This window comes from Chaetura pelagica, unplaced genomic scaffold, assembly GCF_000747805.2.
Source record: "Chaetura pelagica isolate M959 unplaced genomic scaffold, ChaPel_1.0 scaffold317, whole genome shotgun sequence".
In the NCBI taxonomy this organism is placed as follows: domain Eukaryota; kingdom Metazoa; phylum Chordata; class Aves; order Apodiformes; family Apodidae; genus Chaetura; species Chaetura pelagica.
In genome coordinates, this window is record NW_009953864.1 from 502876 (window position 1) to 520966 (window position 18091).

Genomic DNA, 18091 nt, shown 5'->3' on the forward strand with positions numbered 1-18091 from the left:
ACTCTTTCCAGGTGCTCCTCTTTAAGATACATTTTTCTATTATACTCATAAATAGTCATCAGCAATTATGTAGAGCCAAAGCAAGCAAAAAATTTGTTTTAATTAAACTGTCCATACTTCATAAGGATTAATGCAGCCTCACTGTTGTTGTCTGGACTCTTCCAGTTTCTGCACTACACTGCAGACTGTTATGAGTGTCTGCAGATATCTTTGGGATAGTAAGTTTGACCTCAGTTTTGCTGCTCTTTAGGGCCCTGATACTGGTGTTCTTGTGGGTTGATGAAGAGAGAAAGTAAGGTGTTGAGCAAAACCTGTATACATCTCCTGTTTATGTGGGTTTAGCACTCACCCTTAGAGTGTCTGCCTTGCAGGAGATGAGAATACTGGCTAGAGGATTCTAACTTTTTTAGCTCTGGACAGCCAGTTTGCCTCTGAATGAGTAACCCCAGAGAAGAGAAATGTAGGCAATAAATTCAATTAGCCAGAAAATTCAGATGTGAACATCTGGTGATAATACATTTCATACATTAAGGAGAGGAAAAAATTCAGCATTATGTGTGCAAGATGAATGCTTTTGTGCGGCTTTCTTTGGTGTGCAGCTGATGCAGTAAGAACACTGCACTGTGTTGTGAATCTCTCTCCACTTGCCTGAGGAAAAAATGTCCCGGTTGTATCAAAATATTTGTAAAAACTCTATCTTCTGTATTTGAAAATATTAGGTGGTAGGAAAGGAAAGGTAACATACATTGAAAATCAGTGTCATTTGACATAAGTGATAGGATGTTGCCAAATTTTGAGTGGGCAATGAATATATTTGCAACTTTTTCAAGTAATATAATGTTCTAGTACAAATGCCATGGGTTTCTTTCTATTTATTACTCTTCTGTCAATTGTTCCTCTGTCTTATTAGGCAGATGTGTTAATGCAGGTGGTTACTTTCCTATGGAAAAGCATGTTTTTTGTTACTGTTATCATCATCCAGCAAGCCATGATAAGACTTAGGACACTATATATAGAACTAAAATAACCTAGATTGATATCACTGTCTGCAATTTTATACATTCTCCACATATCTGTTCTAGAAAGGTTGGCAGCAAAATTATTTCAAGAAGATGAATTATAGTCATTATAAATAGGCCATGCCAATGAAACATCTAAGATAAAAACTATCAGCTGATCTCCAAAATGTGTTTAAAAATACAAAGAGAGGGTTGTTACTAACCTAGACAGTCATTGCAGCAGAAGGAACAGATTTGCAGAAGCATATAACACCTGAGACTCTAAAATTAAAATGCCTACCTGTCATAGAATCATAGAATCATTCAGGTTAGAAAAGACCCTTGGGATTACCAAATCCAACCATCATCCCTACTCTACAAAGTTCTCCTCATTAAACCATATCCACCAACACCACAACCAAACGACCCTTAAACACACCCAGGGATGGTGACTCAACCCTGGGCAGCCTATTCCAGTGTCTAGCCACTCTTTCTTTGAAAAAATATTTCCTAATGTCCAGTCTAAACCTCCCCTGTTGCAGCATGAAACCATTGCCTCTTGTTCTGTTGCTAATTACATGTGAAAAGAGACCAGCACCAACCTCTCTACAATGATTTCAGGTAGTTATAGAGATTGATGAGATCTCCCCTCAGCCTCCTCTTCCTCAAACTAAACATTCCCAGCTCCTTCAGGTGTTCTTCAAAATATATATTCTCTATGCCCTTCACTGACTTCATTGCCCTCCTCTGTACTCCAGCACCTCAATATCTCTCTTGAAATGTCTATCCAGCCACAGCAGAAAAATACTTGAAGTCACTTGGAATCAGAGGCCTTGATGTAATCTCAGTTTATAGCAGTGCTGCTGAAGTCAGTTCTGGTCTTCTAGGGTTTACGCTGGGGTAACTCAGGGTATGACTCATACCACATAAGGAAAAAAAGAAAAATAAGACCATAAAAAACAAGATGCAAAAATTATCTGTTTTGAAATTCTGGGGTTTTGTACAATTTTTATGGGTCATGTGTCAGATCCTCTCCTTCTCCTCATCCCAGAAAAGTGATACTTACTGATAAATGGCTGACATTTCTAAAGTTGGTATCTTGTAGACAACTCAATTCAGGTAGAGACAGAAATGTGTTAGATCTGTGAAATATGGCTTGAAAAGTTATTTGGAATAGAATAATGTTTTTAGTTACAGAGATATTTTTTTTTGATCCTGCATACTCATCTTTATAAAAAAGAGGGAATGTCATGCCCACTATAATGATAATTTAACATATATAAAGAAATAGTTAATGCAAAATTATAAATAACACAATGGATCCGAAACAGCCCCTTGCGTTTGAGCTGTTGTTGCTACTGCAGTTGCTGAGGAATGGTGGGAATGCTGCCCACCAGCATCAGTAGCACTGCAGGATCTGGCTGATGCCTTCACTGGTCATATTGCAGGCACATGGTTAACTAAGCAAGGCCCTAAAGAAAGGGACACACTCCCTGCTTCACACACAAAACTGTTGTAGGGCTTTGGGTAAGGGCTTTCTGTTGGTTTGTTGTTTTTTGGTTTGTTGTGGTGGGGGATTTTTTCAAACTGCTGTTTTGCTCTTCCCATGTCCAGAAGGAACTGAAAAATTGCTGCAAGTCACAAGCTTTAGAAGAGTAGTAAGCTGAGTTATTCCACTGACCATGAGGTGGCACTATTCTAGATGGTTATTTTGCTTGTTCCTCACTTCAGTATGCTTTTTCTGTATTCTGCTGATTGAAAAAGAGAGATCTAGAGTTATGCTGGACAGCTTTTGGAAAGTGTCTTCTGAAGCTTATTGATGGTCCAACAAGCAAATGGAAGGTTACATGTTAGGAAAGCAGTAGAGAACTCAGGGGAACATCGCTGAGGCCTTCTGCAAGTCTGTGTCATGCGCGTCCTGGATACTGCCTGAAATTCTTGTTCTCCTCTATTTCAAAGAGTATAGGAGACTGAGGAAAAAGTAAGAGTAAAGAAGTGGATTTTTAGAAGGCAAAGAGAACCTGTGCTAGCCAAAGGGGAGAAAAAACCCAAAACATTCAGACCCATTAAGTAAGTCTATGTATACACACACACTTACTTTAATACACATTTGTGTGTATATATATGTATAATTTTTCTTTTTGAACTGTGAATATTGCAAAGTGCATTAGATATGAGGCAGGTTTACTTGTGCTGACTTTTACTGCGTTTCTAATGCTCATATACATGGGAGATGGAGGAAAGATTCTGCAGTGTTGCTTTGCACTAGAACTCTAGAACTACAGGTTTTAGTCAGCAGTTTCACAGTCTGCCTTTTTGAACTTTCGCAAATAATTTAATTTCATGTTCCTGAATTTGTATTAGCAAACCTTCCTACCAAAGAGGAATACTGTGAGAAAGCTTTCATTGGCTTTTGAGGCAGTAGTTGGCCCCCCAAATACTTCTTTTAGATAGGAAATTGTCATGTGATAGAGATTCTTTGGAGGATAATACTTCAGTTATAAGGAGAGAATGCCTCTTGTTTAAGTTACAGTAGAGGATGCAGTGGGAGAAGGAATGTTATCAGGTGGCAGTATGAAGCTTGATCCCATAAATGTAAATTTATTTTTAATCTGAGAAGAAGTAGTATGTTTATTCTGCAAGACAATTTAAGATAGCTGCAGCAAGCATAAAAAGAGTATCTTTTGTAATTTCCAATTAGAGCTGAAACATCAGATAAAGTTTTTCTGTTGTTTGGACTTAAATGAAGAAAGGAATTATCTGTGGTCTTATTGATGGCCACCTTGTTCCAAGATCTTACTTCTGTTCCTATTGACTAAATCCCACAAGTCATGCACTTAACTGAATATGGGTAACTACAACTTGAGAAATTTTAAGCTGGCACAAAGTTGATGTCCTCTGTTACTGTTATTTGAAGTACTGACCTACTGCAATTGTCTAAAAATCTTACTTTCCTTTACATTAAAAAAAAATTGCTAAATTTTCTATATCTTGTTTAACTTCATTAGGAATCTGGTTATAGGAATACAAGGGAGTATGTATGTTGATTTCAACCCCTCCCCAATAACGGTATTCATTTGCAAGTAGATGACTTATTCTTTGTAAATACGAAAAAGTAAGTGATCCAAACCCTTGACATTAACTGTAATTTTTCATTTAACTTCAGACAGTACTAGATCGGTGCTTAAGTAATAGTAATGTCTTTTGCATCCTAAATTAATATAAATATTACATTATCCATAAAGTGCACACTGCTCAACCTTCTTTAGTATTTCCCTTTTTTGACTGTTTCAAAAAGCAAAGACCCCAAATGAAAATCTGTGAATTATAATTTAAGGGCTTTGGCTTGTTTGTATTTTTCCTAATTTGTATGTATTCCACAATGTTATATTATACCTGCAGTGATTCAAAAGCTGAGTGGCTCGGTTAATTCAGGTCAGTACCTATCTGTTCATTTTCAGAGATACTGCTTTTAAAAGTGGGATTGAAAATGGCTTTTCTGATACTTTTACAGTCAGATAAGCATTTCAGGTCAGCTCTATGCCTGCAGTTAGGAGAGTTACGTGTGTGATCCCACTAATGCTTGAGGTTTAGATTTAGATTAGGATGCTTGTGTCAACCTACAAATTTAATGGGTTTTGAGAGTATCAGAGGTAAACTGCTTTACTATTACAGGTAACTTACACCTAGCCGGAGTTTTTTTCCATAAAAAAATAAAACCATGCTAAAACCTTGACTTATAATAAGCATAGCCTTCCTACTAAACATCCAAAGACAAATGCATAACAGTTCTAAATACATTCAAGCTTACTAACTGAGAAAGCAGTACATTTATTCATAACTTCTCAGAACAATTTTAGAACATGTTTTTTGCTCTTCTCCTGTTCAGGACATTTTTTCAAGTCTCTGTTAACCTGACACATAGATCCTAGGATCTAAAGAGGTCACTTGAGGGACACAAATGTGTGCTCAGTAACAGAAATAGAATATCCACCCCCAGAAGAAAAGCTTCTGAATATTGACCCCAAGCTGTGCATGCTCATGTGTCACACAACCATTCCTCCAAACACCTACCTGATTTCTATGGATGCAGAAGAAAGATGCCCTTCCTTCTCCATGCAGCCAGTTTAACACACAGGGAACAATTCTTATTTAATTAAAGCAGAACACTGTATTTGTACCAGTGGTTGAATTTATTGAAATTATGCCTGTTCACAGCTTTATGTTGCCTTTGTGTCTGATCTAACAAGCTCTTAGTGACAGTTCTACATAACCATTCTTAAACAGGACCTGGATCCAAAGACTGCTTTAGATTCTTTAAACAAATTAGACTTTGGAGCTAATGCAGCAATTTGCATAACATTCCACTCTATTTTGAGCTAAAATTGCTCAGCACTTTTAAAAACTTATAGCGAATTACTTTGCTAATGAGACTAAATTGCCTTGAGATGTTACAGGTAAATTTGTCTGTAATGAATCTCACGTGCGTTTCTAGTGTATGGATTTTGTGTTGTCTACTTGCTGTTCCATGGGCACATCAGAAGAAATAGTAAAGAGGAGCTAGCTAGCAAGGAGGCTGTCCATCTTCCAAACTCTTCTCTAAAAAATACAGTGTGTTTTTTTCCCCTCAGATGAAATTTGTTTTAGCAATGTAAAACAGGCAAAGATAATTAACAGGTCTCATGGAAAAGGTTTGGAGTTGCAGTAAGAAAATCTGGAAGTGTAATAATTTTATGAGCAGTGCATATAATGGTACAGTGTGGTCAAGTTGCTGTGCAATGAGGGGCCTCTTGGAGTTTTCTGGAGTGCCCTGGTCGGTGTGGGTGCACCAGTCTGCTGAAATGGTGATCCTGAGAGGAGGAGGGAGGCCATAATCAAGAGTGTCTCAGAAACGCTACACTGCCTTGTCAGTGTTTAAAAAAGCTTTTCCCATTTGGTTTTGCTCACTTGTGAATTCTCCCCACTTCCATGGAACAGAGTTGGTAACAATCCGTTTGCATGTGAAATTACAAGCACTTATTCTGCTTGTTAGGAAAGAGGCATCTAAGAATAATAAACCAAATTATTACAAATAATTACAGAAACAGACTTAAAAGGAATTATCCTTTTAATTTGGGGGTTATTGGATATATACAGGTAAATATATGTACCGTGACCCGTGCTAGCAGTCAGTTTTGTTTAGTTCTGTTCCGTATGTAACAGGGGCATTAAAAATAATTCCATGTGTTTAAACACTTGTATTTTGTTATACTGAAACATGCTTTCTTAATAATGGAAATGTCACAGAATAAGTGGTGGATGATGCAGCATGTTATGTCGATTAAGCTGGCAATTAATATCTATGATGTCTAAAAAGGCTTGATTGTTGTTAAATTTCCCCCCCTTTGGATGAAGAGTTATTCAGAAGTGATCATTAAGAAAAATGTGGAAAGTAAGCATTTAACCATTAATTACTCTTCATATTAGGACAGTGGAGCTGTTAATAGTGAGACGCTGAATTTCTCATTGGGAAGAAGAGATTGTGTTATTTTAGAAATACACTTTATCATCTGTCAGTCTAACAATTTTGGCACCTATTCTTCATCCTCTTCTGTTTTCATCAAATTTTACTTTCTAAGGCACAATAGTCAAATGCAGAAGAGGATGTTCCAGTTACACCTACTGGCAAAATTTGAACAGTATCTCAGATACCCACTTGCTGAGTATAAATAGAAGAAGAAGGGTGTTTTGGTTTCTATCACAGCAATATTTTTAGGCTGTGTTGGAATTCTTTATTATCTAACAGTCTTTGGCTAAACTGTTTAAAATCTGAAGCTTCATTTTTCTTCCTTTTTGCATTTCTAGCTCTGATTTTAACAGCTTTTCAAGACATGGAAAAGGCAATATCAATTTGCAGTGATTGAAAGATAGGGGTTTGCTTCTTTCATTTTCTGATGGGAGGAACAGAATAATTTTTATTTCTAAATAGTGTTAAAAACTGTAGTAATAATCAAAGCAACTAATGTCCATTTGCTTTGACTTGGCTTCTGCTGTTGCTATGCTATAAGCATAACAAATTCCAGGGCCAAGATTGCTCACCCATATTTTGTTCACATTTGAGAAGTTATCTGTCCCTCTCAGTGTGAGAAAATAATACTTCTGCTTAGTCTGACAGCCCTGGTTATCCTCGCTTTTTGGGCAAACCTTCCCAATCCCTAGGGATTGATTGTAAGTCAAAGCATGAATTCTACTTAGTCTGACAGCCCTGGTTATCCTCACTTTTTGGGCAAACCTTCCCAATCCCTAGGGAGGCAAGGCAGTCAGGTTTCCTCATCCAATTGTTACTTTAAACAGAGACCCTGGAGGAGCAGCAAGGCTTCTCTGCTGAAGCAGTGACAGGTAGCATGTTTTATGCATTCAGGTCATGGACTGTAATGCTGTTACTGCTCACATCTGACAATAATTCAGCTTCAAGCTGTGTTACCATTTGGCAAGTTTTGGCATGCTTTTGTCATGAAAAGTAAAAGGTAAATTAATATGGTTGCAATGTTTCCTACATGCTTATGTGTTTTGATGTTTGTTTTTTGTTTTTCTTGAGAAGTCCAGTATTCATAACAGGTCCTTCTGTCAGTTTTTTTTTAGAGCACAGAAAGTATCCTATCTCAAAAAGAGTAAAGGTTATATTTAGCCAGTGTAATACAAAGCAGAGAGAAGATACCAAGAGATATCTAGATATCTAGACCCAGACATCTTTCCCAAAGGGAGATAAATACACCTCAGGAGAAGTCCCTGGGTTTTTTTATTATTTTTTTGAATGGAGCTTTGTATTTTATTCCCTGACTCCAGTGCATCCTTTATATAAGAATAATGTTTGAATGCTGCGTGAACCACCTGTTCCCATCTGTGGGATTAGAGTTAGTAGTCTTCCGAGTGATCAGGACCAAACTTCAGCTGCTACTTAGAAGTGGAGCAGGATGTGTTATGGTGTTGCATCAGAAGGTGGGCACTTCTTCTTTAGACTAGTTTAACAAGCCAGATGATGATTTCTCCTGTTCTGGATCCTTCAGGGAACATGACCTAAGGCTGGTTTAAACTACTTAAAATGTCAAGCACGGCGTAGTATATACTAACCTAAAATACATATCTACAAAAACAAGACAATAAATGAATGAGAAATTAATCAGTAACAGATCATCTCAAAAACAGAAGTGTCCCTCTTCATTTTGTTGGGTATGTACGCTAAAGAAGCTTAAGTCACACAGCAGGCTGACACAAACATGAGAACAGTGGCTGTACAGTCAGCTGTGTGTACACGAAGCAGCAGTCACATGAACATGAGCAATAATATATGGTACTTACTCTCCAGCTAAGCAGGCTCAAAACTTGCTAGCAGGTCTCATTTCAGGTGCATGCAGACACAAAGAGGTCTCACTGGTAGTTTGCTCAAACCTTTGGTACCTAGTAGCAGATCCTCAGACTCTGGTCTCACTTGTATCTATCCCCCAGATCTATGGTCTCTCTGATAGCTCTTTTCCAGATGTCGTATCCTGACATCAGATACTCCAGCTCGAGGTTCATTAGCAGTATGCAGAATGTAGGCTGTCCTCATCCAGGAAAATTGTTAGGAATAAGGTTTAGTAAAAATTACAGAATCGTAGAATGGTTTGGCTTGAAAGGGACCATAAACATATAGAAGGGGAGAATCACCTCCCTTGACCTGCTGGCTGCACTTCTTTTGATGCAGCTCAGGATACAGTTGGCCTTCTAGGCTGCAAGTGCACATTGCTGGCTCAATTCCTGAGTCCTACTCCTCAGGGCTGCTCTCAATCCATTCTTTGCCCACCCTGTATTTGTGATTGGGATTGCCCTGGCTCATGTGCAGAACCTTGCTTTTTTCCTTGTTGAACTTCATGCAGTTTGCATGGGCCCACCTCTCAAACCTGTCACAGTCCCTCGGGATGGAAAGATAAAATAGACTGCAGTGATCAGCAGCAGGGTTTGGCCAGACAAGCATACCGAAGCATAACTTCTTTATGTGTGACCAGCTTCTTTCTCTATATTCTTGTGTTATTCCTCTCCCATGCATTTGGATTTCTCTGTTTTCCTACCCTTGCCCTTCTGCTAAACATCCCCTAAGTTTTTCACACTGCCACAATGACCTGAAAGCATCCCATAAGTATGCTTTTTCCCTTAAGACCTGTGATAATTTTGTCATTCATTCCTTCCCTCTCCCTCCTGCTTTACCACTTGAAAAAACTCTGATTGAACCTCTCCAATCCTTTGAGCAGTTCCTTCAGCAGCCCATCCATCAGTAGCCTCACATATCTGGTCTTTGGTATTGCCTCTTCTTCTGTAGGGTTTGTGTATACAAGTGGGATTCACTACCTTTCCTGTTTCATCTCTGTTTATATGCTGGACAGCCATTGACCAGATGTCCTCACAACACAGGTGCCCTCACATTCCAGGGATCTAAATATCCTTCACTTTGTACATATATTTTCTTAACATACATACATCCAATCTCTTGTATTGGAACAACCTGGTATAGTGGCAGATGTCCCCACCCATTGCAGTGGGGTTGGAAGTACATGATCTTTAAGGTCGCTTCTAATGCAAACTGTTCTATGATTCTATGATTAAGTATATCTGTATTTTTTCAGACATATCTTCAATGCATTATTGGCTTGTTTTACTAGTGCATATGCTTGAGACTGGTCATGTAACTCCTAGTAGATTAAATATCTAATATCCAAATCATGGAAAATTTGCTATGATGAACACATTCTGAACTAATCTTGGCTTCTTAACCACTGAAGCCAAATCCATTGAATCAAAAGTTCAGCCTTGAAACTGATAAACTGCATTTCTCAAAGGCTCATGGCATGAGACATCCAGGCTATCCTAATTAGGACATGGGTAACATTTTCACTGCCTCCAGCACTGGTCTGAACCCTTTCTTGAGTCCAAATTCACTTTGTATCTGCAGAGTGCAGATACAAATATGTTCCGAGATGCAGTGCAAAAACAAACTTCATACAATACCAGAGGAAGAAAATGTGTTATCATACTGACGTGAGTGCACTCTTACCAGTCTGTAAAAATGTGTTATACTGACGTGAGTGCACTCTTACCAGTCTGTGGAGCAGAAAGTCTGGCAGCTTTTCCTGTCCTGTCTGTCTGTGTCATGGCATCACAGGACTTGACCAGTACAAGTCCTTCTGACCAGCAAGCAGACAGACACATTAATGTTTGAATGCCAACTTTAAAAGGAAAGTTCAAAAATTTACTAGAAGAAGTCATGTGATTCATCAGAGGAAGCAGCTCTGCATTCATCCACAGAAAAATTTTCATTTTAAAATTCATGTTATCTCCATTCTTTTATTTTTACTTTGATCAGCACAGGTCTATGTTGAGTATTCACTGAGACAGCTCAACAGAATGAGTTGGGATTCCTGGTTCTGAGATTTGCTATACACTCCACAGTGCCATGTGTGAAAGAATGCATCCTGATGTATTTATTTAGCAATTCTCTGACAACATATTCCAAAGACATACACAAAATATTTCTAGTGAGAAAAAGTTGAAAAGAGCATTCAGAAATTAACCTTGTCCATGGATTAAAAGATTCACTTGAGAACTACCACAACATGGATTCACCCCACTTTTTAAATACTTAGAGTCTGATTCTCTTTTCTTTTGGTTGCGTTGTTGGGGTTTTTTTTAGAAATTATAAGAGTGTAAAAAAGGGACAACATATTCGAGACAGGAAGAACAAACTTTATGATATGACTTTGCAAACTCAGTTGTGCTGCAGAGTTGAAAGTATGTCATTTGACCTAAGAAGTGGCTATTCTGGGATTGGTCTGTGTGAAAAAAAGAGTTGATCTCCTGTATCTGCTGATAACTTGTTATTATGCTAACTACAGAATCATAATCACAGAATCACAGAATCTTAGGGGTTGGAAGGGACCTAGAAAGATCATCTAGTCTAACCCCCAATTTATTACTTCCTCGTAGAAGGCTATAAGGTTGGTCAAACGACTTCCCCTTGGTAAAACCATGCTGACTGCTCTGAATGACCCCCTTATCCTTGATATGCCTAGAGATAGTGCCAAGAACAAGTTGTTCCATCACCTTTCCAGGGATGGAGGTGACGCTGACCGATCTGTGCTTACCCAGCTCCTCCTTCTTGCCCTTCTTGTAGACTGGAGTGGCATTTGCTATCCAGTCCTCAGGCACCTCTCCTGTTGCCCACGACTTGACAAAGATGATGGAGAGTGGCCTAGCGATGACTTCCACCAGCTCCCTCGGCACTGACGGGTGTATTCCATCCAGACCCATTGATTTATGGATGTCCAGATTATTCAATTCTAGCAGGCAGGTAGACTCTGGCATAGTCTATTTTATTTTTCTTCTAGATGTGGCAAGGCAGCAGCCACTGATGTGTCAATAAATATTGCACTGAGAAATGTTCTCTTATATAAAGTCAGGAGAGAGAAATATCTCTCAGAAGCCCTTTGGGGGAGCGGGATTTGATGCTCCATTGGTGAAAATTGTTGCTTATCCACCCATCCTAGTATTGTAGGCAAAGACATTTGGCAGCAGCTCTGCTGAACTCCCTGGAGCTGTGACAACTTAGCTCGGCTGAGATCTGCCCCAGGAGACTCACTAGGTCAGAATTGTGCTCCAGACTGTGGATCTAACTCTACAGGACTTGAACAAAGGCTTTAATTTCCTTCTCCTCAGTTTCCATAAACATAAATAGATTCTGGTAACATCCATGTCACAATTTGTCAGGCATATAAACCTGCAGGAGAATGTAGTATTAAACAACTATATAGATATATGATGGAAACACAAAGATGGGGTAAGAATTCTAGTGAATAATGGACTGTTGGAAAAACAAAACCAAAGCAAGACAGTAATCCAGATGAAGAAAAGCGTCAGAACAGAGCTCTTAGTTGAGAAAAAGCGACTTCATCTCTGCCTGCATGACACAGCCACTCTGCCAAGTATTCAAGCCTGGAAATTCAAATAAAGTTTGCAAAATAATTCTTGTCTTTCCCAGGTAAGAGTAGGTTCTTCCTGCAGCAGGATTCAAGAAATTTTATCAAGTGAGGTAAAGCATTGTGTAACATCCGTATCATTTCTGTTGTATTTTTTTCTGACAGAAGTGCATTTTAGATTTAATATTTAATGCCCTCACTTTTAAGAAAGTATTTTTTAATCACTTCAGTATGCTTCTGACTCCCAGGTTCCTGGGAGAGGTGGAGCTGCATGCTCCGAATATTAGTGTCAGATAGCACGACTGCAAATGAAAGTCGCAGCTCAGGAATACTGGCTGAACATGGGAGAGCCACACATTTTTCCTAGAAATTAGCAAAGCCTGTCTCCCGAGTGCATCCACAAGAGAAACTGCTGAGGAGCATGAGGTGCCACTTGGCAACGTCCAGGAGGGCTCAGCATGCCTCTGAACAGAGGCAGAGCCCTTAGAGTCTTGAGATTATTTGTAGTACAAAGAATGATGTTTGCTACAAAGTTAATACTTTTTCTCATCAATAATCTTTTTTTTAGCAGTGAAGCAATTAAAATATTCATTCAGCATAGCGTACTTTAAACATGCCATTCACAAAGATCAGGAGGCTGGTTTCTGTTCTGTTGTTCCTGATATTACTCATCACACTGGAACAACTTCTATATTTTCTAACTTTGTTCCTTCTTAAGTCAGATCTTTTTCCTTTTCAGAGATTATAGTATGAAGTTCAGTGGTTGGTTCCTCTTTTGTAGAACTGATGCAAAGATTTTTGTTCCCAGCATGTTTCAGCAAGTGTCATCTGTTTTGCCATGTAGGTGGCTCTTTGTGTAGTGTGCTTGGTTTTGATAACTTGATTAGTGGGATTTAATCAGAAGATTAAATAGTGATGAATTGTAAAAATAAGCTAGCAAACAAACAAGCCACACTCCCCAACCCTCCCAGATAAACTTGGTAAATTTTTCCTGGCTTGGAAAGGAATTATTTCATTGCAAGTCATCGTGTTCACAAGGGCAAAGTTTTAACCGGTGAGATGTATTGTAACACTTTTTCTCTTTGATCTGTTTGTCTGGTTTCTAAACTTAAAGGTGTCTTGGTTCTTCTGAGCAGTAGAATCGTGGACTCTCAAAAAGCTTCCATCTGATGTTGATATATTTTACCAATGTCCACTCACATCTCTGCACACTCCATGTAGTGCCAGCTGCTGTATTCTTCAAGGTGATCTGCATATTGCTTAAAAAGACAGATATGGTATAATGCCCAAAGCTGTGTTGTAACTGTGTAGGCATTAAAACATTTCAATTTAATAATGTAAAATCACAGTATATACATTTTTAACTGCAAAACTGCTCTATTTGCTGAGTCTTGGTGTTATTATAAAAACATGAATATGCCAGACAAGCCAGTAGAATAAGGAGAGTTTTATCTGTGATTTATGTATGAGTAATTTTGTATAGCTCGATTTTGGAACCTCAAAGGATGAATCATTTCTCAGTCTTTATTTTCAGTGAGTCATAGAACCGTAGAATCATAGAATCATTTAGGTTGGAAAAGACCTTTAAGTCCAACCGTAAACCTAACACAACCAAGTCCATCACTAAGCCAAGTCCCTAAGCACCAAATATACACGTCTTTTAAAGCCCTCCAAGGATGGGGACTCAACCACGTCCCTGTTCCAGTGCTTGACAACTCTTTCGGGGAAGAAATTTTTCCTAATTTCCAATCTAAACCTCGCCTCACTACAACTTCATTTCAGGTATTTTTAGAGTGCTGTAAGGCCTTCCCTCATCTTGAGGAGGCAACACTCCTGACTAACTTTTGGCTACTTTTACAGAGGTTCAGGTTTGTCATGATACAGTTATGTTGCCGCTGAAAAAATAATACAAGGAATCAAAGCAGTGTAACGTAGCAGCCTTGTGAGGCTCTCGGCATACCTTTGCTGGAGCACAGCCTGCATAAACCACAGCTTAATCACATTGGATAGCATATGGAATACTGTTGTTCTTCCTCTAATCTTATGATTGTCACTTTGGCCTGTTTCAGATAAGAAGACAAGGCGGAATACAGTTACTGGTGGATCTATTGGACCATCGGATGACAGAAGTCCACCGTAGTGCCTGTGGAGCTTTGAGAAACTTGGTATATGGGAAGGCAAATGATGACAACAAAATTGCTCTGAAAAACTGTGGTGGTATCCCAGCATTAGTACGGTTACTCCGCAAGACTACAGATTTGGAAATCAGAGAACTGGTCACAGGTTTGAATCTTTCAATATTTTTTGTTCAAATTCAATACAGGCCTTTCAAACACAGATCTGTGCTGCATGCCACTTGCTGCATGTGTAACTCTTTATTGTATTCCCATGTTCTTTACCAGAACAAAATGCTTTGGATATATGTAATGCATACAGGATCACCCAGAGAGTTTACAGATGAATTCAGGTTTTGTTGCTGGTCGCTTTGTTCTTGGTTAGCCATGAATACTCTTGAAAGACATACACTCCATACACACATATGTTGTGGTAGGAATCCTCTGTTCTACCTCCTGCCTGGTGTAGGCTACACATGCATAAGCTGGATTTCACTTTTATTAATTTCTTTTATATCCTATATAGTAAGAAGGAGAATTTTGTTACATTTCTTTACCTTTCTTGTGGTTCTGATAGGAAAATGGAAAAGCGTGTTGGAGAGATGGACAGCATTATCTTCTGAAGCCTTTTTTCTGAAACTTGATTGCATGCTATGTGATGTCTCTTATACGTAGGGCATGCAAGTAGTGGTAGACGCTACTTCTTCCTTGATGTAGTAGAATCTGGCATTTTTGAGATCGTTTCAACTTCTTCCCTTTCGAAATTCAAGGTAGGACTTTTCTTCTGAAATACAGAAGTGCTGTCAAACAGCACTGACCTGAAATGTATGGAGTTTTTTTCTCCTGTGCCCCTGCTATCCTGCTTAAAATGCAAAACAGAAGCTAGATTATTTTTATTATTTTTCAGTTTGCCATTTCACTCTATTTGATTGCTGATATAAATGTTGTGATTAATTTAATGCTACAAATAAAAAAATCTTAAGATCTTTTTATTACCCTTTTTTACAATGCCTGTATTTCCATTATGACTTTCGTACTAAATTATGGAAGAAAAAGTCTCATTTCTGTCATAGAAGCATCAGAGTACGTGCTATCATCTATGCTTCTGCAGAAATAAATTACCCTTGTGGGTCAGGCCTCATTTAGGATACAACTGATAAGATTATCGTCCTTTGGCTGACTCCAGGTTCCTTCCTTGAGGGTGTCTGAATAAACTTCATGGTGTTTATTACATGTAGGTTTTTATATTTAATTTTGTTTCTTTAGTTACAACACCTATCACCTCATACTTGTTAGGAGGATTAATGAGGCAGAGATACTCGGTTACACAAGCTCAGGTGGTGCCTCCTGCAGAGTGACAGAATTACTGACAGGTCTAATAAAGTGTAAGCAGCACTTCAGATTCAACATCCTTGTTTGTCTCTTGGTTACGTGGTCTGTGTCCTGGCTCCAGGGAACATTCTGCCTATATGTTCTGAGTAGTATGTGGCAAATTGCTAATGAACATCAGCAGTACACCTCAGCAGTCACAGTGGCACTTCCCATGCTGTCTGTAAATGGAACAGATAATGTCATGGGGTCATTCAAAGAAAAAATACTAGGTTACAGATTACATTCCTTGCATCACACAGTATTTAGTTAAATTTTCCTTTTTGGTTAATTTTAGTTAAATTCCCGTAGAAAGAGAGCATGTGTGTGCTATCATGCCCTCAAACTGTTACTACCAAGAAGTAGGTACTGAACATCAATGGGCAGGCAGTAACTAGTCTTGATATGGGTAGATGCAGCTCCCAGGGATGGTGAGCATCAGGAGTGCTGAACATCTGTGAAGGGGGAGCAGAGCAAGATGGTGACCCTGGGGAATGGAATCAAATTCAGTGGTATTTCAAGATTTTATGTCTGGGCCTGTTTTTTAATTGGGTTTTGCTCTTTGCTTTCAATAGCCAGTACATGCCAGAAGACCACTACTTGCCCTGTCCAGGTTGTGTGCCTTTCAGAATGCAAGTCACTGGCCCTTGCCTTTAAAATGCAAACGTGATAGTGGTAGAGTACTACAAAGCTCCTTTCCAAAGTAAGACTCATAGCTGCACCTCTCATCTTGCAACTTGTAGGAAACAGGCTGGAATTGTGCACCTGAATCAATTCTCATTTGCTTACTGTAGCGTGTTGGAGCATGACAGCTGCCCCATTTAAATTTCTTCTCTCTATCCTTTCTGGGGAAAGAAAGATGCAGCAGCAGCAGCTGCCTCAGGAATGAAAAAAATTTGCTTGGTGGTGGGCACAAGGAAAAATAAAATAAGTTTTCTCTGTCTCTTATCAGCCTTCCTGAGTTGAGGTGGCAGGAAGATAATTATTTCAGTAGTGCCACTATAGCCTGAAGGAAGTACAGAGGAAATAATAGCAAATGTGTTTCAAGAATAAACATAATACCTGGAGCCCTTCCATCTCATGTTATTTGTGTATCCTCTCTACGTAAAAGCTGTTCTTGTTTGTTACTTTTGGAAAGGGCACAAACTTCCTGCCTTAGGAATTCGTACTATCTCTGTCATCACCGCTCCTAAATCCACCTCCAGCATTTGTCCTCAGAGCTCTTCTCTTACCTTGGGAAGTGCCATTTTCTGTGCTGTATGGATGGGGAACTCAGCCTATCAAGTCTAAATGACCTGTCCATAAATCTGGAAAGGCAAAGGTGTGAATCACTCTGATTAGGCACTTAGCTGCAGGGGAAGAAATATGAGCAGGAGAGGTTTTTAGCAGCTCAGTTTTTCTGAAGAGTAGCAAAGCATTTATTGCCTGCACCAAGATGAAGCACATGCTCACCAGAGCAAAAGTTGTTATGTTAGTTCCTTCCTCCAGCATGCATGTTTTCTTCCTCCTTGTTGCTAAGGAGATTATAATTCCAATTTCTCAAGACTAATCTTGGAAGGATATTTAAACCTGCAGACCAGATTTCTATCCTAGTAACTTCTTGCTTGTCAGCATTGCCTTTGGTGCTGTTTGTAGTTTTTCCTCTTCTCCAGAGATTTCTTTCTACCACAGTCTCTCCAAAATTGAGTTTTTCACTTCTTACTTTATCTTGTCTTTCTCTTCCTTGCTATCAGAGGACTCAGGCTAATATTGGAAGACTTTACCATGCTTTTGAATTGGGCAAACTGAGCCTTACTGCAAAGACATGAGTCTTCAAGATTTTCTTATATGAAGCAAATGGTTTTGGTGCAGACTCACAAGCAGAAGCTATGATGGAAGTTAGTGGCCTGGCCATTATGAAATTAAATGGTGTTAATGCCCAGGAAAGACTTCCTGAAATATTCAAAGATTACTGTTCCAGGAACACTTCCACAGTCACTTGTCTTTACAAGAAGATCCTGGGTAGACTGAGATATACCAATGAATATAGGCATTTTTGCAGAAGTTAAGTACTCTGATAGAAGTAGAGATTTTAGCATTGCCTACACCCTTTCATAATTTCCAGAGAGTCAAGAAGAAGGTGAATTATAGTATCTTGTTTCACATAGTTCTGTAAGTGAAAAGAAGTCGGTATGAGCTGGGTGTGCCGTACTTAATTTAGCCACCTTTTCACCCCTGCACTGTGCTGGTAGTTTCCACGGTAGCTCCTGTTAATGGGGAAAAAGCCTTCAATTTTAAAATAATTAAATATTAACACTTTCCTAATAAATATAAATAGACAAGAACATGGTACTAAATTAGCACAGATCCTGCAGATGGTGGAAAAAAATGTTTTCACTTGTTAATAATGACAAGTAACTGATTAGTGACTCCCTTGCCTTTCCTGAGTTGAAATTAATTATAAGCCCTTCCACAAAATTCAATTTTAGCATTATTTCTGATTTTTTACTATCAGGAAACAAAAATGACATGAAAAATATGAAGTGTTAGCAAGGATAACACGAGAATCCCCTTGATGCCTTGTGGAGAAGGCGAGGTCAAGCAGCTATTGCTAGTTTCAACCTGACTCCTTGTTCCTTTGGCTCCA

General features: G+C 38.9%; 1 protein-coding gene across 1 annotated transcript in view; it reads left to right on the top strand.

Annotated features, from left to right (window-relative positions):
• The window catches only part of CTNND2 (catenin (cadherin-associated protein), delta 2), a 306974-nt gene that overhangs the window by 151158 nt on the left and 137725 nt on the right, over positions 1 to 18091 (top strand). The window contains exon 6 of the mRNA XM_010001353.1: positions 14053 to 14266. Coding sequence (XP_009999655.1) covers positions 14053 to 14266 — 214 coding nt within the window. The remainder of the gene's footprint in view (positions 1 to 14052; positions 14267 to 18091) is intronic.